We start from the raw sequence: 24852 nt of genomic DNA, 5'->3' as shown, positions 1-24852 counted from the left end.
AGACAATAACCTGTTATGCAGCACTAGATAAGTAATACACCATTCCTCATAATCTCATTTCTGCTGCCATTTTAAAAGAAGAGTATTTGGAAACGTCTATTGAATGGGATTTTCTCTGTATTACAACATTCAAAAAATACATATTTTTATCAGAATATTTTATTTCAAGTGTTAATACTTTTTCAAAAAGTAAAAACAATGTAGTTACTTCCCTGAGTATAAAGAACTAATCCTACAATAAAAGACATTTACAAAATTAAGCAATCAGAGGCACACAATTCTCTGCATTCAATTATACTCTATTAAAAATGTATTCTTAAAAATCTCATGTCTTTAGAGAGATCAATATTTCAAAAACAAAACAGCTCATTTTGCACCTGTGATCTTAAGGTATCAATCTGATCTGTCTTTATCAAATTCCAGAGCAATCTTTAAGGCAGTGCTATTGAGGCCAACAGACTGCATGTTACATATGATGGAAACAACTATTCCTCTGGGGGGGACCTTGTTATTTGTAGCGTCTTCATCCAGTTCTTCAGGAAGAACCAGCAGGACACTACTGGCACCCACTGCACCTCCGGTATGAGAGGCATAATGCCGCTGCCTTCTACAAGAACCGTATGTTTGCTTCTTTTCCACAACGCCCCACGCCATCGCATATTTACCCTCTTTATCCCACGACATCTCTGTGTTAGGCACTGGTGTCCAGATCATAACCATTGTTTCGGGCTTGAGATACCCAGGCAGAAGATTTTCATTTGAGTTCTTGAATAGTCCAACTTGGTAACCATACAGCATCGCGTTCCCAAACTTCAGAAGGTCACCCACTGTCGAGAGAAATCCACCGCCAGCCCACTTGTAGGAGTTATCCACGTAAGGTGTGTTGACAAGACGTCTATTTTTATTGTAAACATAAAATCTAAAATGAAATAAGAACAGTCACTAACACTTTAATGTTCTCCTATTGACTTTACCCATGATAATGAATAGAAAAACGGGAACATGAGATGGACTGTATTTCGATGTAGTGATCACGTAGTCTCAGAACTAATCACTAGTTTTCAGTATGATACAGATCCCAAAAAAGCACAGATCACTGAGTAAGCTAGTCTAATTCCCTTCTGAGTTCAAGCAGAAAAGTGGTTTTTTGTTTTTTGTTTTTCCCTAGTGGCATGACCTGCCCATGCTGAGGGTACTTGATCCTCTGCATTCAACTTTTAATACCTGCAGAAGTGTACTGGGTAAGCTCACACACGAAATGTCTGCCTCATGCATATGCAGAAACACCTACAGTTGGGTAGAAATTCCTAGTCCTTGTGCTTAATGTTGAATCATGTGCCACAAATGAATTTGTAACTCTAAGCATACACATTGGGATGTTTTAGGCATAATGTTCACAATGGTAAGGAGACTAGATTTCCTGTACAAATATGCCACATAATTACCTGTATAGTGATGTGGTTCTTTCTCAGTGTGGTGGGAAAGGCTGGAGTTGGCAGACCTCACTCTGAATCCTAGCTCTCACCCTCACTGTTGTTGTTGCCATCGACTCTGACTCATAGCGACCCTACTGGACAGAGGAGAACTGCCCCGCAGGGTTTCCATGGCGGTAATCTTTACAGAAGCAGTCTGCCGCATCTTTCTCCTGCAGAGCTGCTGGGGGTTCCAACCATTAATCTTTTGGTTAGCAGCCAAGAGCTTAATCACTGAGCCACCAGGGTTCCTTCCATCCTTACTAGCCTAAGCTCATTTTATTTAGCATTTACACGGTTCTTACTATATACCAAGTGTTGTTCTATAAGACTATACAAATATGAACTAATTTATTCTTATAACAACGTTAGAAGGTAGGTACTGTTATAACCCCCATTTTACTGGCAAGAAAACAGGGTACAGACGGTAGAATAACTTGTCCAAAGTCACACAGCTTGTAAGCTGCAGAGGTGGGTTCAAACCGAGGCAGTCTGGCATCCCTATTCTAAGCTGCCTCTCCGCCTCAGCAACCTAATTTGTAAAATGAGGATAAAAATACTTGGCAGAGTTGTTGTAAAAGTTATGAATATCTATCTAAAGCACTTAGCATATTTCTGGTAGGTACTTAAAATGAAATCTGGCTCATGAGGAACCTTTCAAGATTCACAAAATGCTCTTGAGTTTTCAGTTGCTGACTCTCCACCTCTAACGCTCTTCATTTTCATTCTATGAGCTCTTCGTAAGCACTGTCAGACCTGAACCTCACCCTCACTTTAAACTGTGTTATTTCTGAGGTCTCAAACCCAGAAATTTCTTCCTGTCACTTTGGCTTCCCACCCTTCCAACTCTCTCCACTGAGACTGCCCTCATGGAGACTGCCATCTAGTTCCCCTGTCTCTTCCCTATTTTCTTGGGTCTTTTAATTCCTAGTGATTTCACTTGCTCTCTGCTTTAGCTTGAACTATATGACCATCCATTTCAACTATCAATTGTGGTCTCACTAGAAACTCTGTGTTCTTAACTCTTTTACATTATACTAATCTACCAATGAGCCCTGGTTGCACAGTGGTTAAGCATTCGGCCGCTAACCAAAAGGTCGGCAGTTTGAATCTACTAGCTGCTCCTTGAAAACCCTATGGGAGCAGTTCTACTCTGTCCTATAAGGGTCACTATGAGTTGGAATTGACCCAATGGCAACGGGTAATCTACTAATCCTCAATAAATCTAGATATCCCTTCCTTGGCTACTTATCTGCTAAGAAATACTATAGAAATTTATATAACGAAGCTGACTGGCCCACTTTGTACTCTTGCTAAGGGTTTTCATTGGTGTTACCAAATCTTTTTCATTCTTCTTCTGCTTATTCCCTGATATATTCTTCATAATACCTATTTCCCAATCTCTTCTACTCTCAATCCTCTACTCCTATCCCTCAGCCCCAGTCAGCAGATAACAATATTTTTTGTTTTACTGAAAGAATTGAGGCCATCCAAAATGAGCTAGAATTTCCATCTCTATCTCAAATTTATTTATATCATCCATTTTTTCTCCTTCTCTCTAGTCATTCCAGAAAATTTCCTGTTGCTTCTAAGACTAATTTCATTACCTGCATCTTTCTCCAACCTCTCTCCACCAGTTTTATTTCCTAGACTATCTTGTCTCCATACAGTCTATTCTCCATGCAGAAGCCAAAGATTGTGTCTCCTGCTTCTCCCATCCATTTGCCACCCTCCCATGGCTACCAGTGCAATGAGAACAAATGCTAAACTCCTTAGCATGGCCTACAAGACAATCAGTGGTCCTCAACAGAGATAATATCAACTCCTACGAGAAATTTTTGGAGATACTTTTTTTAGCTGTCACGATTATTAGAGGGCTCCACTGACATTCAATAGATAGGGGTCCAAGTACCCTAAATGTTTTATGATGCATGCAACAGTCCCACACTATGATACATTCTCCCACATCCTACAAGACCTTCAAATATCCCACCAGATATTCATGGAAGTAAAGAAATCTGTTTATAGCTAGCTGAGCCTAGAATCCTTTCCATTTTACATATACACAAAGCATTTCTTGCATATTTTTACTATACAATGAATTTTTCCCAAATGTAACCACCGTGAAAATAGAAGAAAGTCCGAATTTAACTTATCCAAAACTCTACTTAGAGTTGGTCGCTGTTTTAGAAAACCATGCCACCAGGAGCACAAGCTGAGGTACCAACACAATCCACCCGTATCGATCTGTATTTGCAGCTGTCACATTTACAGTACTTGGATGTATTAAGCTGTATCTGACTACCATGTCTTCTAACATTGTAGTGAGTCAGGTTCAACATAGCAAAATACCAGTTTATTGTAAGTTACATTCTTTTTATTTTTTCTTTATATTTCAGTTATTGTCTATTTTTAGAATTATGAATGTAGTTTATATTACCTATGGCTTTCGCTTCAGGGTATTAAAGGAGGCATTATGAAATACTTGTTAAATTAAGGGGCACTGGGGTCTACTGGCACTGAGGTTCACGGCCCAATACGATTTTGACCCTGCTTACCTTTTTTACCTCATCACTTACACTGCGACTCTGTCCTGCCTTTCATGTCTGGTTTATTTCTGTACTTGAACAAGGCAAGCTAACTTTCCTTATCATTTATATCTCAGCTCAATTAGCTAAAATGGAAAAAAACAAACAAAACAAAAACAAAAAAACACTGCCACCGAGTCAATTCTGACTCATATTGACTCTACATGCCAGAGTAGAACTGCCCCATAGGGTTTCCAAGGAGCAGCTGGTGGATTTGAACTGCCGACCTTTTTGGTTAGCAGCCAAATGCTTAACCACTGTGCCACCAGGGCTCAAATAGGCCTTATCTAAACTGTACATTTTAAACAGATCGCCACCATGTCCCCCCTTCCCTGTCACTTTATATGCCATTGCCCTGTTTTACTGTCTTCATATCAATATCTAAAATTCTTGTTTAAATTACTCGTTCACATGTTTGTCTATCTCTTCACACAGAATGTAAATCTCACAAGGGCAGGAACTTTATCTCCCTTGTTCACTGATGATCCTCGTACCTAGAACAGTACATGCCATATAGTACACGCTCATTAAATATGTTGAATAAAAAAAAGTATCATCTGCTTACAAATATTTAATGAAGACGTCTTGCAAGGCACTGGAAAGACAAGTGAACTACACGCTGTGGCTGCTCTCAAGGGGCTAGCTGGACGGTACTTCCTCAACTTCAATGCACCATAGGAATCACCTGGGAATTTTGGTAAAATGCAGACTCTGCTTCAGTAGGTCTGGTGAGGCCTGAAATCCTGCACTTTTAACAAGCTCCCAGGAGCCCTGGTGGTGTAGTGGTTGAGCATTTGGCTGTGGACAGAAAGGCTGGTGGTTCAAACTCACCAGATGCTCCTTGGGAGAAAGAGGTGGCAATCTGTTTCTGTAAAGATTGCCGCCTTGGAAATCCTACGGGGCAGTTCTCCTCTGTCCCACAGGGTCACCGTAAGTCAGCATCGACTCGACAGCAATGTGTAACAAGATCCCAGGTGGTTCCTAGTTCCTGGACCCCGGCTTGAGAAACAAGGTTGTGGGATAACTAGCAAGTTGGGTATGAAGAGCTCTCAACACCAGTGAAAGTGAGCATTGTTAAAATGGCCTGGGGAGCAAGCCTGGAACATTTTGGGAACTACAGAGTAGTTCAGTGTGGCTGAGGCAGGAGGTCTGAGGGGAAGGTGGTAAGACGGGATGCTAGGGGAGCAGATAAATGACTTTTTGTGCCATGCTAAGAACTCTGACTCCTTCACCTGAGTTCACAAAATGCTTAAGTTCCTCCATCCTCCAGGGTGAGAAAGCTTTTAACCTTGCTGCAGATTCTGGCAAGCAGTCCTCCCTCTCTCCTCCTTTACTGCCAAACGACATGGAATAATCCACACCTGCTGCTTCCGTAGACTCATCCTCTCCAGTCATTCTTCAGCTTTTTAAAATCTGGCTTCTGTTCCTCCATCGCTACTAAACAGCTCTCTTACAGGTTATCAAAGGATATTCTACTTCTCCTTTTGCAGTCCTCGTCCTACTTATCTCCTGTAGTACTGTTAGCTGGCATTTCCCTGACACTCCTCTCAGGCCATTGTGCCTTCCAATGACCAGCGGTTCCAATGGTACCAGGTCTCCAAAGCGATAATACCAGAGATAACTGCAAATCTGCACCTGGACCCAACCCGTCCCAGATTTACATCTGGATTTTCTGGAAGCATTGATACTCAAGTTTGGTTTGGGAGAAAACGAGTGAAGGACAGGAAAGACGTTCATCAGAATTCCCTGTGGGCCTCATCCCTCTCCCAAAATTATACCCTCCCTTCAAAATTCTTAACTTGGGAGGTGTTGTGGGAAGACATAATTTTAGAAATGACTCTTACTTCTTCCTCCAAGATTCGTATATATCCCCTAAAAGTTCAAGTCATGATATTCAGTGAAGTAGGGGTGCCGGTGAGGAAAGGGGCGGCCACAATTATGTGCTGTGAAGATTAAAAAAAAAAAAAAGTCTGCAGAGGATCTTAATATGTTTTTTTTGAGAACCAGTGACTTGATACGTAGTCTTTCATGTCTCAAAATCAGCATGTCTAAAATTAATCTCTTCCATACCTTCTCATATTTTTCTCTTCATTAAAACCCACATTATAAAATCTTGGATGATTCCCTTGTCCTCAACCCTCATGTCCAATATGATGCTAAATCCTATTCATTCATCCTCTGCTTTGTGTCTCAGCGTTTTCCTTTTCATCCCAAGGACCACTTCCATATTTAGGCCATCATTACTTTCTGCTTCAACTCTATTACACTTGTAATTTCAGCCAATCAAGTAAAATTAAATGTAAAAGAAGACACCTAATGGAAATACATTTTCTGAGAAATATATCTACTAGAGTGAACGTCAAGCCTGTAAACAAGGAGATAATTACCAGTGTGTATGGTAACAATAATTCAGCTTTGTGTAACTTTCTTGTAACAGTACAGCCTTTTAAACCACTTACATCCAGCTTGGAAATTACAACTCCTCAGTCATTTCTCCTTTAAGATACAGAAATACGGGGAATTCTAGACTTTAATCTAGAATTCCAGGCTTTAGGTAGGCAAATTCCAGATTTTAATCTCCTGGTTCCTTTTTAGTAGCTTTTCACGAAAATTTTGTCCAGCTGTATGGCAAACTTGACTATTTCAAGTTCTTAAGGAACTCCTGTTTATAAAAATGGAATATAGACACAAGTTCCTGTGTAAGGTATTGGGATGTCTTTATAACCACATAACGGATAGAATGATGCCCGATAAATGAACATCCTCTTCCTAATTATCTCCCGATTCTGTACAAGAACATTATCATATAACCATACAAATCTATGTCTACAACTTAGAAATTCGAAATACTTTCATTTGTTAAATACTTTTTAAATCCCTTTAGAAACAATATGTACCACTGTATTTTGTTATAAGAAGTTTAAAAACTTACAGAATTTATAATGCATATTATAAAAACCACTACCACTTTAACATTTAGTATAAACATTGTGTGCACCTACTACTGTCTCTACAGAGCCCGTCAGCTAAAGGCATAAAAAAGAGCTTGATGAGGAAACAGAGATTAATTGTGGAAGGTACTCTAGAAAATAAACAGATGGTAAAGGCCATATCTATGCTGTCCAAATATAGCAAACACTTTGGCAAACATTCATTTTATTTGGTTTTCGTCTCGCCCAATTATCAAATTAGAGATTTTCATTGCAAACACTGTGCCAAATACACAGAAAACATGAACAGGGTCTAATAATAAGCTAATGCATTGGCTAAGGATTCTTCTATCAACAAAGTATCCTTCAATGGCAGGGACATTGACTCCACTCCTTTGTGGACTGTTTGCCAGAAGGGTTATTTAGTTCAGGTGGCAGAGACTGCTACCTGCCTAGACAGAATCAATGTTCCCATTCTCCCATTTAAGAAAACTACAATTTTATCCAGGACAACAATGTACGTAGCTAAAACTAAGTTCCCTGCCACCTCCCTTACAGCTAAGCATGGCCTTGTGACTAAAATTCTGGCTAAACAAATGTAATAGTATTTTGGGGCAGGATTCTGGGAAACACCTTAAACACGTGACCAATACTGGAAGGCACTATTTAAAACACACACATATATATACAGAGAAGTGATAAAGAACATAAATACTTACTCTTGGGATATAAATAGCTCTATAAATTCTTGATCAGGATGTTATAAACAGGCTTAATTTATGATTATGCTCAAGTAGTCAGCAGACTAAGTAACAGTCAGAAACATTTTATTTCCTACAAAATGGTACCATAAAACAAGTGAATAGAAAACATGTATTCACTAAGTTTTACTTTAAGGTTTTTTGCGCATATCATGGAAAAGATTCCTTTCGCTCCCTCAACTCCCTATAAAGCTGGTGTCTTCATAACTCTTTTTAAAAAATACATTTTAAGAGAAGAATCAGAGTTGATCTTTATAGGCTCAAACAGATTCTGTCCCAAGTGAAAAACAAAACAAATGGGCAGAAAACTGTCCTAGGTAACAGTATTTCTCTCTCCATTTAGTGGCCTATTTTATTTCAGCAGCCCATTTAACCTAACTAAAATGTATCAACTATCCCATTACAGCCATTGAGTACTGCTAAAAAAAGCCAGAGCTGATTGGAAGCTTTAACACTAGAAATAGAAACCCACTGCAGTCTGGCAAAGAATGGGAGATAAAATGTCCTTTTCTTCTTCTCTACAGGTGGTGTTGTGTGCCATCCAGTTCAATTCTAGCTCACAGTAGGTACTCATTATCAAATGCCTAGATTTGCACCAAAGTAAACTCATGCATCTTGCCATCTTCACTAGAGAATTTTCTTTTATATTGAATTGACTACTTCCAGCATTTGCCAATTTTTCTTATGCTTCCCAGTAGAATATAATGGTGGATCCTAAAAAGAGTAAACATAGGAGCCTGAAGTTAAGAACCACAGGCAACTTAAAAAATTAAAACGGATTGCTTGCTGCTAACCTAATTTCTTTTGGGTCTGAAAAAATCTCTTTCAAGCCATAGACTGATTTGTAATGTACATTTAATCCTTTTAAACAAGCTGATAATTAAAAAAAAAAATCCATTATTTCATCCGTTATTTCTTTAGAAAGTACCTTTAAGTCATTTGTAAACCATGTACTAACTAACAGAAATATGCAGGGCTAAAGTATTAGCTGATTCATGAAATGCACAACCTTTCCATCAGCAATCCAAACAATAATAAGAGTAGAAAGGAAAAGAAAGCACAACTAACCATAAAATTCATTGAGTCTGTGGCTTTAAAATTCTCTCCCAATGCACTCTTCACAAATTACTAGTAAAAATTATGCCATTTGATATTATTTCATTTAAACGGTTTTCAAACTTTTTTAATCTCAACCCACAGGAAGGAATACATTTTTCACTTGACTGAGCATGCACACACACACACACACCCCTCTGAAACAGAAGTTTTATAAAATAATACAGCAGCAGAGATGGATGGTTGTCCACAAAATTCATTCTTCTCTTCCTCCTTAGTAACAGAATTATAGCAATGCATATGCCTGCTCAGTTAGAAACTACATTTCCCAGCCTCCTTTGCAGTGAAGTGTGACCACATGGCTAAGTGTTGCCAACACACGTGAGCAGCTGTGTTTTCTATTCTACTCTACTCCACTAAAGAAAGAAACACTGGTACTCAACCCACTAAATTGATTTTCCAACTCACCAACTGGCCATAACCTGCAGTTTGAAAACCACTATACTAGAAAAAAAAAAAAAGTAAAAAGAAAACCAGTAAAGAACAAAAATACTTAAACTGAATAATTTTAACCACAACTATAGGGTCGCTATGAGTTGGAATCAACTCGACGGCACTGGGTTTGGTTCGGTTTGGGTTCATCAAGAGATAATTGAACTGGGTATTTTATAAACTTCGTCCCTTCCCAACATTTAGCCTGGTAAGTGCCCCTTCATTACTATCTTTGTTTGCCCTTTCTGGATTAAAGCTTTCTGAAAAGTTTCCAAGCATTTGCTTTTTAAATATTTTTTTCCTTTAATAGTAAAACTCCAAATTACTTTAAAAAATGAATCTTTATTGCAGTTGTTAACACTGTTCAACTTAATTTTTTTTCATTTTCTGAAGCATCTCAAAATTTCCTTCACAAAATGAGCTAAAATATTTGTAAAATGATGAGACGGCTTTTAAAGGCAGTTGCTCAAATGCTTTCGTATGTGATTTTGAAATACACCAGTTCACACAAGGAATCTGAACTATAAATCACAGAAAACCCCTCCATAACACAAAGCATAGCTGAATTTTAAAGTATTAAAAAGCTAAAAAGCCAACTAAACCTTTCCCTATAATAGCAGTAAATGAATTAAATCATGGAATTATCTAAAATCATAGCATTTTTCCCTCCTTATTTTTAAGGATAAAAATTCTAGTTACTTTATCAAAGTCAGTGTTCAGAAGCCTCTCCATAAATTATATTACAACCTGTGCAACTGGCCTAAAATTTTCTTTGTATACCACACCAAATTTACATAAAGTAACTCCAGTTTGATATTTTACAGTTAAAAGCTGTAAAAGAAAACCGGGAGAAACGATGGTTTAAATATTTTAAATCTTAATCCCTATAACTAAAAAGTGCCTGAGTAAACGCACTAAAAGAGGCCTACCTAGAAGAGTCTTTTTAAGCCAGATATTTAAAATGCTCAATTACTTTAGTCAGATGGCGCTTAGACAATATTTTTATGACACCAAAAAACCAAACCCACTGCTGTGGAGTCGATGCTGACTCACAGCAACCCTAAAGGACAGAGTAGAACTGCCCCATACAGTTTCCAAGGAGTGCCTGGTGGATTTGAACTGCCGACCTTTTAGTTAGGAGGCGTAGCACTTAACCACTATGCCACCAGGGTTTCCATTTTTACGACGTACTGTGTTAAAAATCTAATGGCATGTGGCAGGGGGTCTACCTAATCCAACCAGAGGAACATTTTAATGTTCACTGTTAACTCAACAAAATGAAACATAAAGCTCTTTGGTTAAAAGTATAAACATATAGCTAAGCAACTTAATAGCTATTTACCCTTATAAACAGTTTTCTTTTACCTCTTGATATTTTATATACTTAATATTTTTAAAACAAGGTATCAAATAATGACAGTAACAAACTATAACTCATTGAATAAAATAAGAAGCCATGAGTGCATACTGATATGGATAAATACATAAATAAGGGAGAAGGGAAAGCACGTTCTTATAACAGAACATCAACTCATAAATACAGAATGAACAATGGAATTTAGCAACCATCACCAGCAGGTGAAAGTCTGATGAGAAACAGGATTTTACATAGTCCCAAAGTATTTCTCCATAACATACTTGTTAATTACAAGGGGAAAAATAGTAACTTTACAGAGGAGAAACCAGGCAGGCACCACCTCAACAAAGCATCAAAATTACCATCACCAATAATGGGACAAATTGACATTATGTGTTTCCTGTTATGACTGACTGAGAAGGATACATCATTACTTCTGTGGGATTCCTGCCAAGAGTCCTAGCCTGAATCTAAACATGAGGAAACACCAGACAAATCGAAATTAAAGTACGTTCTACAAAAACAAATAGCCAGTACTCTTCAAAATATCAACACCATAAAAGACAAAGAAAGAAAACACAGACTGAGGAACTAGGCTCCTGATTAAAGGCTACTAAAGAGACATGACAACTAAATGCTATGTGCGGCCCTGGACTGGAACCTGGACCAGAAAAAAAAAAAAAAAAAAATGTTTTCTTCTCTTTTATGAGAAAAGTCATTATTTGGACAATAAGAAAAATATGAATATGGTCCTCAGATTTGAAAGAAACACTGTATCAATGTTAATTTCCTAAAAGTTCTTGTTTATAGAAAATACACATTTAAGTGTTCAGGAGCAAGAGGGGTACCCTGTCTACAACTTAGTTCCAAATGGTTTAGGAAAAAAAACAACACAGATTAAACAAATGTGATAAAATAGATAGCATTTGGGAAATTTGGGTGAAGGATATACGAGGATTCTTTGTATTATTCTTGCAACTTTTCCGTAAGCCTGAAATTATTTCATAATAAAAGTCAGAACAACAGAAAATAATAAAAAGTAAACAAACAAAGCATTAACTAAATGATAAAAGAAAAAGGCTGACAGAAGAACTAATTAGAGATGCCCATGATGGGCGTTAATTCTGTGCTGGAATTAGTATCGCTGTCTTTCACTTAAGGGCACTCGATAAACACATTTTATTTCCCTCACTTTATAGATGGAAAAATAGACATGTAGAAAAACAGACACATTTGCTCCCAAATGTGTCAAGCTGATTTTGGAATGGAGACGAGGAAAATTACACACACCAGAAGGTATTCGTTTACCTTGCTCTATTGTAAATCACTGGCTCATTTTCCTCCTGCACAGTGGTCAGCATATCCAAGTCATGGAATATTTTCTGCATATAGTCCAAATATTTACATCCTGAAGCTCTTTCTACTATGGCTGCCAGTAAGGTATAGCCAAAAGTTGAATACAAAAACTGACTACCTTGAGACATCATTGCAAAGGGGGAAAAAAAAAGAAAATGCTTGATTATTATTTTAAAAATAATGTGAAATATTTTCCCACAGAAAACTGTCATACCTTTAAAATTGGAATATTTTAATTCAGCATTTAGAAAAAAGATCACCGACAATATATCAACAAATTTTGTCAGCTTTGCAATGGCCCTATCTATTCCACGTCCCTGACACAGGAATAATAAAATGATGATCAGTATATTTAAACTTTTATGTCAATCTGCCCCCTTTTACGATAATGAAATAAGCAAACAAATCCTGCCTCAAAACAAAACATAACAAAATCTTTCAAACTGGCAACAAAACAGGAAGGTGAAGAAAACCAAATTTAATTTCTTGCGTCAACTATTTTGTTCTTAATATACCTACTAACTGTTGAATAAGTGCCAGCTCTTATTTTAATATACGGAGACATAAAAACCTTGTTTCAAATACATATTAAAATACCTACACTGTTTCAAATATATACTTTCATATTTTAGATTCTAGAAATTTTAGATTGTATAATCTGTACTAAAAATGGGTTGGAACCTTACTTTTTAAGGTGAAGTCCATGATTATATTTTATTTGCCCTTACTAATTTTATCTATGTAATATCCATTCATGGAAACCCTGGTGGCGTAGTGGTTAAGTGCTACGGCTGCTAACCAAGAGGTTGGCAGTTCAAGTCCGCCAGGCGCTCCTTGGAAACTCTATGGGGCAGTTCCACTCTGTCTTATAGGGTCGCTATGAGTCAGAATCGACTTGACGGCAGTGGGAATATCCATTCATGGTTTAAAAAAAAAAAAAAAAGTTTTAAAAATGAAAATAGAGTAAAAGTACATAAACCTATCATATACCAAGTGTTTCCAATAGGCATCATACCAAAAAAAAAAAAAATGTATACATAGGTGTACATATACACACAAAAACAAAGATAATTATTTCTATAGATTAGCTTTTTGGGAAATAAAACAAAGTTGATGAACGCCAATTTCTTTAAAAAGGCACAAAATAAATTGAGCCATTGTCCACTTTGGTCTAGGTTTTCTTTGGAGGACGATTACTCCAATATTTCTCCGTAATTCTTCCATGAAAGTCTTAATACTGAGAATCAGCTAAATGACTGGGTAGTCTCAAATGAGGCTAAATCTAAATCGCTAAGGCTTTGTTAGAGCTACAGACTAAAAGACAAGTGCTGGACTGGCAATAAAACCCAAGTCACAATCATCAGCCTCATCTATCATTTTGGGTTTCCTGAAAATTAATACTTCAATAATGATGACTTTGTTAAGAGAAGAAATTAACACTCACCAGGTTTAAAGAACAAAGGATCATTTTTAAATAATCTTAAGGATTCAATTGAATTTTCAAACTTTTCTTTTAAATATAATTCGCCTTGTTCAAAATCATTCTTTTTCTTGCCAGGCTTTGAATTCCGGCCTTTGGCTTCATTATCCTGTTCTGCCTTAGCTTTCACAAAGTCATTATTTTCATTACTTTTGCCTCCTTTCTCTTTCAACTGTTTCTCCTGGTCAAATTCCATTGTCTCTTTCATCATCTTCAAGGCTTTATAAGCTTTCTCTTCTTTCACCTTTTTCATGTCTTTTTCATAGTGACGAATTCCACTTAAATGGGAAATCAGTAGTCTTGTTGTGACAGAAACCTAATTGTAAAAACACGAAAATTCAATTATGACATTAAACTGTACAACAAAAAGTCAAGAGCCTTTGCATAATGCCTCAGTGATCTTTTCCATCTTGAACCACAGCTGGAAAAATATGTCACATATAGCTTTTTAGCCCAAATTGCAGGAAAATACCCACCTGGTTATTATCTAGGTTAAAAAACAAAAACAATCTAATCCATTAAAAACAGTAAAAGATATCCAAAAAATCCTATGAAACATTTTGAATATAAATTCTAGCATAAACTATTTAACATGCCATTAGTAAAATGAACTCTGAGTTTCACTACCTTTTCACCTTCATATTCCTTTTCTGGAAACTCAGGAACATAATGTTGTACTGGAATATCAAGGTCCAGTTTTCCTGCTTCCCACAATTTGGCAAGAGCAACCATGGTGAGACTTTTGCTGATGCTGGCAATTCTCATAACTGTCTCTGGCTTACATGGTACACGGTTCTCAACATCAGCATAACCTAAACCTTTGGGGGGAAAAAAGCAAAAAGTCACTATTAATAGGCTCCACGGTCAAAGGAGTTATCAAAAACTGAGATAATACCATCTTAAAACATCCTGTGCACTTATCTAAGGAAGATATTCTACTTTTGTAAGTTAACCAAAACCGGGCATGTAAAGGATCAAAGTCTTAGCAAAATTGACAATTTCATGTCGTAACTGAACTGAAATTGAACTCTGGGGTCCTAGGAATTTTCCACCTGATTCAGACAAATACAAATTTTTCTGAGCTTATCTAAACAATTTAGCCATTCTACATTTTAAATAAATAAATTCACATTCTTTAAAGAAAACATCATGTTTCTTATTCAGACATTCTTGATTTTTTGCATTTCCAATGAATTCCTTAAAATAGCAACCCAATTAAAATGAATGAGAACAAATCTCCTGCAAGCCCAATCTAGCAATTTAATTCAGCTACAAACCAGACAACTATGTGCCTGCAAGGTCACTGTGAGTCAGAATTGACTGGATGGCGACGGGTTTGCTTTTGGTTTGGTATGGTATGCTACCGATTTAAGGCTTTCTAAGAAAATTTTAAAGTTTGGTTTACATCTTCAAGACAGAGTGAAGGTACGGAAATCTAAGATTATAAAGAATGGAGATTGGAAAAGAAAGGGTTATAAAGAACTGGGATCTGTTTTTAAGCTGTAAATGTGAATTAAATTGAAAAACATCTTCATAAAAACAAAATCCTCACAAAAAAAAGCTGATATTTACTTTTTTTTTTTTTTACTACAAACCAGGCATATTGATTAGACTATACTTATACTTGGGAGAAGAATCATTTTTCTTTAAAATCAAAACCCTGCTGTTCCCGTCAATGATTCCTAAAATTACTACTTTCTTTAAATAATGTCTAAAACATCGTTTCCTAAAAGTTGTTGTTGTCAGTTGCCATCTACTCAGCTCCGACTCGTGGCGACTTTACGTATAACAGAATAAAACTTTGCCTGGTCCTGCACCATCTTCATGATCACCGGTATGTCTGAGCCTACTGTTGCAGCCACCATGTCAGTTCATCTTACGGAAGGTTTCCCTTGTCTTCACTGACCCGCCACTTTATCAAATATGATGTACTTTTCTAGTAACTCATCTTTCCTGATGATGTGTCCAAAGTAAGGCAGTCAAAGTCGTGCCATCCTCACTTGTAAGAAACATTCTGGTTGTACTTCCCCTGGGACTGACTTGTTTGTTCTTTTGGCTGTCCATGGGTATATTCAATATTCTTTGCCAACACCACAATTAGAATGCATCAATTCTCTTTCAATCCTCCTTTTTCATTGTCCAGCTTTCACACGCATAAGAGGCAAGTGAAAAGACCATGGCTTGGGTCAGGGGCATCTTAGTCATCAAAGTGACATCTTTGCTTTTTAATGCTTTAAAGAGGTCTTCTGCAGCAGATTTCCCCAATGCGATATACTGTTTGATTTCTTGACTCCTTGTGTTAGTCATCCAGTGATGCCATAACAGAAATACCACAAGTGGATAGCTTTAACAAAGAGAAATTTATTTTCTCATACTCTAGTGGGTTACAAGTCCAAATTCAGGGTGTTGGCTCCAGGGGAAGGCTTTCTCTCTCTGTTGGCTCTGGAGGAAGGTCTCTGTCCTCAATCTTCCCCTGGTCAAGGAACTTCTCAGGCACAGGGACCCTGTGTCCAAAGGACATGCTCTGCTCCTGGTGGTCTGAGGTCCCCAACTCTCTGCCTGCTTCCCTTTCATCTCTTGAGAGATAAAAGGTGGTACAGGCCACACCCTCGGGAAACTCTCTTTACATTGGATCAGGGAGATGACCTGAGTAAGAATGGTATTACAATCCCACCCTAATCCTCTTTAACATAAAATTACAGTCACAAAATAGAGGAAAGCCACAAAATACTGGGAATCATGGCCTAACCAAGTTGGCACATATTTTTGGGGGGACACAATTCAATCCATGACACTGCTGCTTCCATGAGTGTTGACAGTGGATACAAGTAGAACAAACTTCTTGACAACTTCAATTTCTTTACCATTTATCATGATGTTGCTTATTGGCCCAGCTGTGAGGATTTTTATTTTCTTTATGTTCAGGTGTAATCCATATTGATACAGCAAGCAAGGCTGTATTATCTGCATATCGTATGTTGTTAAGAAGTCTTCCTCCAATCCTGATGCCCTGTTCTTCTTCCTATAGTTCAGCTTCTCGGATTATCTGTTCAGCATACAGGCTGAATAAGTAGGGTAAACGAAAACAACCCTGCCACACACCTTTTCCAATTCTGAACCACACAGTATCCCCTTGTTCTGTTCAAGCAACTGCTTCTTGATCCATGCACAGGTTCCACATGAGCACAATTAAGTATTCTGAAATCCCCATTCTTTTTAATATTATCCATAATTTGTTACGATACCAACAGTCAAATGTCTTCCCATAGTCAATAAAACACAGATAAACATCTTTCTGGTATCCTCTACTCTCTGCCAAGGTGCATCTGATATCGGCAATGATATCCCTCATTCCACATCCTCTTCTGAATTTGGCTTGAATTTCTGGTAGTTCCCTGTCAATGTATGGCTGAAGTGTTTTCTGAATTATTTTCTACGAAATTTTGCTAACACGTAATATTAATAATACCATTCTATATCATTATATTTCTTTGGAATGGGCTCAAATAAGGATCTCTTCCAGTTGGTTGACCAGGTAGCTATCTTCCAAATTTCCTTAGTAAGCACTTCCAGTGCTGCATCGGTTTGTTGAAGAATCTCAATGTTTTACCTATAGAATTCTTTGGTATTGCAGTTCCCAGGCTTAAATTTTCTATTCAGTTCTTTCAGCTTGAGAAATGCCAATCGTGTTCTTCCTTTGGTTTTCTAACTCCAGGTTTTTGCACATGTCATCATAATATCTATGATGACATCTTTTGAAATCTTCAGTTCAGCTTTTACTTCATCATTTCTTCCATTTGTTTTAGCTACTCTGTGCTTGATACAATTTTACAAGATCAACTACCCATTCATTGGAAATACCTTTTTTCAACAATATAAACAGCAATTATACACGTGGTACTCACCAGATGGCATACCAAGAATCAAATCAACTACATCTGTGGAAAGAGACAATGGAGATGCTTAATATCATCAGTCAGAACAAGCCCTGTGGCCAACTGTGGAAGAGACCATTGATTGCTCATATACAAGTTCCAGTTGAAACTGAAGAAAATTAGAGCAATTCCACAAGAGTGAAAATACGACCTTGAGTATATCCCGCTTGAATTAAGAGACCATCTCAAGAATAAATTTGACAAACTGCCTCTTCAAATCAGAGTCAACCTTAATGACGTGGACGCAGTAAGGCCTTTGGGATATTCATTTGCTGATGTAACATGACTCTAAATGAGAAGTAACAACTGCAAACATCCATTAGTAATTAGAACATGCAATATAGAATACCTGAATCAAAGAAAACTGAAAATTTTCAAAAATGAAATGGAACACTTAAAGATCACTATCATAACCATTGTTGCTGTTAGGTGCGGCTGAGTCGGTTCTGACTCATAGCAACCCTATGTACCACAAAATAAAACACTGCTTGGTCCTGCGCCATCTTCACAATCATTACGTTTGAGCCTGTTGTTGCAATCACTGTATCAATCTGTCTCGTTGAGAGTCTTCCTCTTTTTTGTTGACCCTCTACTTTACCAAGTATGGTGTACTTCTCCAGGGATTGGTCCCTCCTGATAACATGTCCAAAGCACATGAAACAAAGTCTCGCCATCCTCACTTCCAAGGAGCATTCTGGCTGTATTTCTCCCAAGACAGATTTGCTTGTTCTTCTGGCAGTCTACGGTATATTCAATATTCTTCGCCAACACCATAATCCAAAGGCATTGGTTCTTCTTCAGTCTTCCTTAGTCACTGTCCACCTTTCACATGCATATAAGGCAACTGAAACACCAGGGCTTGGCGCAGGAGCACCTCAGTCCTTAGAACGGTAGAGGGACTCAATAAATTGTTGATTAAATGAAAACAGGGAAGTACAGAACTCCTTACATCTCATCTACCCACGAGGGTTACCTACAAATTCGCAGTTATCACACTGTTCTATTACACCTTTTGGACCAATAAATCCAGTCCTAATAGAAAATTGGGGGCAGAAACAACCGACTTTAAGACTCCAATTTATTCCTTAAAAAAAAAACCCAAACCATGCTGCCGTTGAGTCGTTTCTGACTCATAGCGACCCTATAAGACAGAGTAAAACTGCCCCATAAGGTTAACTTATTCATTAGTCACATTTTAAATCTTGCTGTTATAGAAAACCCAATTCTTTATTCTGTTAGATACGTTTTCTCTACAATATTGTATGATTTTACGTAAACCGAATAGCATTTCATGGGATTCATTCCAAGTAGTGGGAACCCTGGCGAGATAGTGGTTGAATACTACAGGCTGCTAACCAAAGGTCAGCAGTTCAAATCCGCCAGGCGCTCCTTGGAAACTCTATACAGCCGTTCTACTCTGTTCTATTGGCTCGCTATGAGTTGGAATTGACTCGAGGGCAATGGGTTTGGTTTTTTGGGTTTTATTCCAAGTAATAAAACATCAAGACTTCATTAACCATCTGGCATAAAACAAACCACTAAATCAAAACTTTTCAGAGCCCACCTTCTGACCAGATTTCTTTTCCATCCACAGAAACTCCAACCACTATGCCCGGTGCACCCACCTCATCCTAGGTGCAAAGGAAGAAACAATAGACAATTCAAAGAAAGGGTAGATAACATCTCCCAGCGCTTTCACCTGGGACCTTCCAGGCGTCGACCGTTCCCTGGGCCCCACCCCCTCAGCTCGGGCCCGCCTCCTGCGTCTCGGCCCCGCCCACCGAGGCCGGCCCCACCCCTCCCCTCGGCCCCTCCCCGGCCCCGCCCCTCGGCCCCGCCCCGCCCCCTGGGCTCGGCCCCTGCCGACCGCGGTTCAGGTTTCGCCTGGCCGCTAACCAGGACGGGTGTGCCCGGACAGGCCCGGGTGGGGAGACGAGGGGGCGGTCCCCGAGAAGGGCGGTGACGCCCGACCCACTTAGGCAACCCCCGGGAGCCTCGGACCGTGGCCAGACGGTTGGGAAACGGGAAGTCTTTCTCGGAAGCCCAGGGTGGGGTCCGCTGGGCCTCGGGGGATGAGCACCGAGGGTCCCACTCCGGGGTGACGCCTGGGACGGGCCGTCGGGAAGGGGCGCTGGGCCCCGGCCACCCACGCCCGGCGCCCGCACCTTGATCCTGTGCAGCAGGTCGCGGCTGCTCTTGATGGCTCTGGCGAAGCGCTTGGAGAGGGGCGGCGCCGGGGTCTGCGGGGACCACGGGGCGAGGGACTGCTCGGGCTGCCGCGGCGGCTCGGCCTGAGGCGACGCCTCGGGGTCGGGGGCTGCGGGAGGCGGCGCGGGGGCTGCGCCCCTCAACCCGCCCGCCAGCTTCACCCCGAGCGCCAGCCCCAGCCCGAGCCCGAGGCCCCCGACCCAGCCGTGGCCGAGCGGCGGCAGCCCCGCGCGCTGGTGGGCTCCGCGCCGCCCGCAGCCCCAGGCCCAGCCCCCGAGGGTCGCGGCCCGCGCCGTCGCGGCGGCCGGGACCCGGTACATGGCGTCTGTGGGAGCCGCCGCCTCGGAGCTCGGGAGGCCGGGCGGCCGCGGCGTGCGGGGGAGGGGCGGTGACCGCGCCCAGACACTAGCAGTCGAGGCCCGAAGGCCGGAGCGCCGATCGCATCGAGCCCTCCCTTCCTCTTTCCCTTTTGTTCCCTTGTTTCATTCTTCATATTTCGTCATCCTTCTCTCTCTCCTTCTTTCTCTGTCTCCCCTCAGATCAAGAAGTGTGATCAGAGAAGCCTTCCTAGTCCCCGCCCTCGACCGCAGTTCTAGCCACACCTTCTTGCCCCCCAGTGCGCACACCTCCTTAATTACAGTACACTTGACACATTGTATCACTTGACATGCCTGACTTATCTCCACACTGTGACCTCCCGGACAGTCGTGACTTTCACTTTGGGATTCTCAGTTCCTAGAGAATGGCACTGAGCGGACGCTCAGCAGGCATCTCATTTCCCCTCAGAATGCTCATATCTCTTGCTATCTCACCATCCTTTATGTCTCGGTTCAGTTCCTTCCATTTCCCTAAGGTCTGGTTAAAATCTCTTTTTTCGGTAGGCCCACCTACACACCAAATCATAAGTTACGTCCAGGCTATACGTGATTTTTTTTTTTTTTTTGCAAGGAGCTTTGGTGGCGCAGTGGCCAAGCGCTTGGCTGCTAACTGAAAGGTCAGCAGCTGGAACTCAGCAGTTGCTTGGAGGGAGAATGATGTGGCCGTCTGCTTCTACAGCCTTGGAAACCCTGTGGGACAGTTCTACTCTGCCCTATAGGGTCGCTATGGGTCGGAATTGATTGGACAGCAATGAGTTTGGGTTTATATTTTTTTGCAGTAATTTTTAAAATTTTGCTTTTGAACTTTTTAATGCAAAAGTAACTTATAATTTACAATCAGCTCTGATTCCTTAGTATATCTAGATGATCACAGATCTTCGTAAAATAAGAAATCTAACCTTAAATTGGAGCCCTGGTGGCACAGTGGTTAAGAGCTTGGCTGCTAACCAAAAGGTTAGCAGTTGGAATCCACCAGCTGCTCCTTGGAAACCCTATGGGCTAGTTCCACCTCTGTCCTGTGGGGTTGCTGTGAGTCAGAATTAACTGGACTGGCAACAGGTTTAACCTTAAATTGCTACAAAATACAAAACATACAGTATATACAGTAATCCTAATTTTTAAACAATGAAGTTGCCATAATTTTGAAAATATTAAACCTTTGTCCATTCCAACTTGGCAATTTTCTTTCTATATTTTGTATTTGACATTAATATATATATTTTTTTAATTCTCAAAGATTTTTTGAGAGCCAATAGGCATTAGGCTTTTGGGCAATATGCCCAGTGTACAAAATGACCCTGTGTTTCCTCACAAAGGGAATGGAGAGAGTTCTCAGACTTAATAAGTTGTTATCAAGAGAAAAAGCTGCAAAAATTCTGAGCTGATAATTATTTAATGGGAGGAAAAGGCAATAAAGGTGAACACACCCAGTCAGAAGATACTGGAGCTAAATAATTGTAAAGTGCTGGGGCTATTCACAGAGCCCAAGCTCCAAGAGATCAAGGTCTTATGGGACTCAGAGGGTCTGGTACAAAAACTCACTGAGGTCTCTGGAGCAGTTAGAGTGCACAGGAGTTGGAGGTTCCCACCATAAGGGCCCTCGCTCCAAGCACATGGCAATGAGAGAGAAAATATAAAGAGAAAAAATGTAAAGGACATAGCCAGTGGTAGTTATAATGAATGCTCATGTTATCATTCCTTAAACTGTACCTGTATGTTTTATGCACTCTTCTGTACTTCTTCTCGAATCAGAAGTGGAACAGAAGCACAGAACCATGCAGAGGGCCAAAGGCAAGAGCTAACTCAGGACTGGGAGTCACATGAATCAGGTGGAAGAAAAGCAAACCACTAGAGATCTAAGTCTCACACCTTATATAAAAGTTAACTCAAAATGCATCATGGAATTAAATGTAAAGCCATAAAACTTTAAGGAAAAAAAAAGGAAATTTTTGGAATCTGGGCCTGTGTGAAAAGTCCTTAGACCTGACACCAAAAGCATGATCCATAGAACGAAAAATTGATAAATTGCACTTCATCAAAATTAAAACTTTTGCTTGGAGTAAGACCCTGTTAAGAGGATGAAAAGACAAGCTATAGAATGGGAGAAAGTATTTGCAAACCACAGGTCTAACAAAAGTATCTAGAATATGTAAAGAACTCTCAAAACCTCCCCAATAAAAAACCAAACAATCTAATCAGAAACTGGGCAAAAAACATGAAGAGATATTTCACTGAAGAGACATTTCGCTATAGATAGCAAATAAGCACATGAAAAGATGTCAAGCATCATTAGCCACAAGGGAAATGCAAATTAAAACCACAATAAGCTATCACTACGCACCCAGTAGAAGGGCAAAAATAAAAAATAGTGACAGCATATTCACAACAGCCAAAAGGTGGAAACAACCTAAATGCCCATCGACAGATGAATGGGTAAGCAAAACGTGGTACATGCATTCAATGGAATACTACTCAGCCAGTAGGAGACATTAAGTCTTGATATATGCTTACAGTATGGATGGAACTTGAAAACATTATGCTGAGTGAAATAAACCAATCACAAAAGGACAAATATTGTATGACCTCCTTTATATAAAAAGATAAGAAAAGGCAAATGTATAGAGAACAAAATTTATTAGTGGTTAACAGGGGTGGGAAAAGGGGGGTCAACGGTGATGGAAAAATCGCATTGATTAAGGGTAGGGTTGCTCAGCTGATTATTGTAATTGCTGTCAATAAGTTGTACACCTAAAAAAGTTCAATTGGCAAAAGTTGTGTGACAGATACATTTACAACAATGACAAGAAAAATTTAAAAAGAGTAGCTGCTGAGGCTGCTTATGTACAACCAAACACTTCATGGGATTTGGTTCCTTGATTTGGAGGTTTAATATCGTGATTTCTTGGGACATCCTAGAACAGTGCTTCTGTACTACCTCCTAGTTTGTTGTGTAGTGCCTGGGGTCCTAAAAGCTTCCAGCAGCCATCCAAGGCACAACTGGTCTCTGTTCACCTGGAGCAACAGAAGAAGAAGAGTCAGGAACTAGTCCTTTCTGCCTCATCCCTCACACCCATGTCCATTGTCAAGGGGTGGTGTGTGGAAAGGTTGTAGACACAAAATGGTCATTGGTGCACATTTCAAGAGTGTGGGCCCAGGTATGGGCCATGTAGCTGTGAGAGCCTTGGGGAGCCAGGCCCTCAGAAGGCGTGGTCATCTCTGAGCACTGAACCCCAACCACCAGAGACCAAGACTTTGCAGCCAGCGTTCAGTGAAGGCCTCCTGACTAAACTTGTTGCTGAAGGTGTGAAAAGTCCAGGAAGGTTCACCCCACCAAGCAGACTCTGTAGGCCTGGGGACCCTCATGGAGCACTACCACAGCTACGACTACAGACTGACAATTTTCTGGGGTTCTCGTTTAATACTAAAGGACCCCTGGTGGTGCAATGGTTAAAGCAATTGACCTCTAACCGAAAGGTTCGAAACGAGTGGCTCCAAGGGAAGAAGATGTGGCCATCTGCTTCCGTAGAGATTTACAGCTTTGGAAACCCTATGGGGTTGCTACGAGCTGGACTCGACCTGATGGCAGTGGGTTTGGTTTAATAATAAGATTGATATTGTACTTTCTACCAGTTTTGATGGGTGGGGAGCCCTAGCTGTATTTAATTTGATTTACACACATATACCCTGAGCCCCAGGGACAATGACATTTTTATTGAATGAATGAGTGAATAAGAAAAGTAATTCATATTTATCATACTCCTCAGTTCCAAAATAAGGTGCAGTGGATATTTGTCATTCTTAGGGCCCCCTCCAGAACATCTTTCCTTTATTTGGGGGGATTTCTTATCCCACAGTTCTATTCTGACACACATGGGGTTGCCATGAGTCTGAATCAACTGACAAACAACTGGATGTCTATCTCATTTAAGCATCATAGCAACTCTAAAGGTGGATAGTGCCATTATTGCCGTCTTATACATGAAGAGGAGCCCTGGTGGTGAAGAGCTCAGTTGCTAACCAAAGGGTCGGCAGTTCCAGTCCACCAGCTGCTTTTTGGAAACCCCACAGGGCAGTGCTTTGTCCTATGGCGTCGCTATGAGTCAGAATCGATTTGAGGGCAGTGGGTTTGGTTGTACGTGAAGAGATGGAAGCACAGAGAGGTTAAGTAATTTGCCCAAAGCCGCACAGTGGTGCCAGGAATTTACCTGCCCAGTCTCCCTTCCCTTGGCACAGGAGTGTGAAGTAAGCTCCAATCAGAGGCACCCATTTCCAGAAGCTGGTGATGCCATCAAGGGTGGGGGCCGAAACATCTGGCTACAGCAGGGCCCTTGGGGCATGTCCGGTGCCCGTCTGAGCAGCGGGTCTATCCCACAGCGTACTCAGGCTCTATTCCAGGTCAGACTCGGGACTCCCAACCCTCCACCTTCTGGGAGCTCCCTAATATTAAAAACTCCAGTACGTGTCTCCTTTGCACCTACTGGCCCAAAAAACAAAAACCAAAAACCAAACCCATTGCTGTCCAGTTGATTCCAACTCATAGTGACCCTATAGGGCAAAGCAGAACTATGCCATAGATTTCCAAGGAGCGGCTGGTGGATTTGAACTGCTGACCTTTCGGTTAGCAGCTGAGCTCTTAACCACGGAGCCACCAGGGCTCCACACCTGCTCTCCAGGCACAATTAAAAACAGCACCCTTTCCCTCTCAAATGGAACAATAAAACATACAGTCATCCTAGCCAATATGCTTTAATAAATTCCTTTTCCACTTGAACTGGTAGAGTTGTTACTGCAATTTGCAGCTAAGAACATGCCTGATACAAAAGACTCTTCAGAATCAGGC

The 24852-nt window shown here is 40.2% G+C and overlaps 1 protein-coding gene across 3 annotated transcripts; it reads right to left on the bottom strand.

The window, feature by feature from the left end:
- Positions 1-146: 146 nt before the first annotated feature.
- Positions 147-20108, bottom strand: LACTB (lactamase beta). 3 transcript variants are annotated; one of them, XM_049905829.1, is made up of 6 exons: positions 19593-20102; positions 18992-19058; positions 14120-14310; positions 13457-13808; positions 11965-12130; positions 147-919 (listed from the first exon to the last, which is right to left on the bottom strand). In XM_049905829.1, the coding sequence occupies exons 1-6, from the start codon at positions 19953-19955 to the stop codon at positions 394-396; spliced, it is 1665 nt and encodes a 554-aa protein (XP_049761786.1). In that variant the 5' UTR covers positions 19956-20102; the 3' UTR covers positions 147-393. The 3 variants fall into 3 exon arrangements, with proteins under 3 accessions (XP_049761786.1, XP_049761788.1, XP_049761787.1); XM_049905830.1 differs by lacking the exon at positions 147-919 and adding an exon at positions 934-8465 and having other exon boundaries at positions 19593-20108; XM_049905831.1 differs by lacking the exon at positions 11965-12130 and having other exon boundaries at positions 712-919; positions 19593-20106.
- Positions 20109-24852: the final 4744 nt, after the last annotated feature.

The sequence above is a fragment of the Elephas maximus genome, chromosome 13, assembly GCF_024166365.1.
Source record: "Elephas maximus indicus isolate mEleMax1 chromosome 13, mEleMax1 primary haplotype, whole genome shotgun sequence".
NCBI classification, from domain to species: Eukaryota; Metazoa; Chordata; class Mammalia; order Proboscidea; family Elephantidae; genus Elephas; species Elephas maximus.
This window is presented reverse-complemented; position numbering and strand designations above follow the sequence as displayed.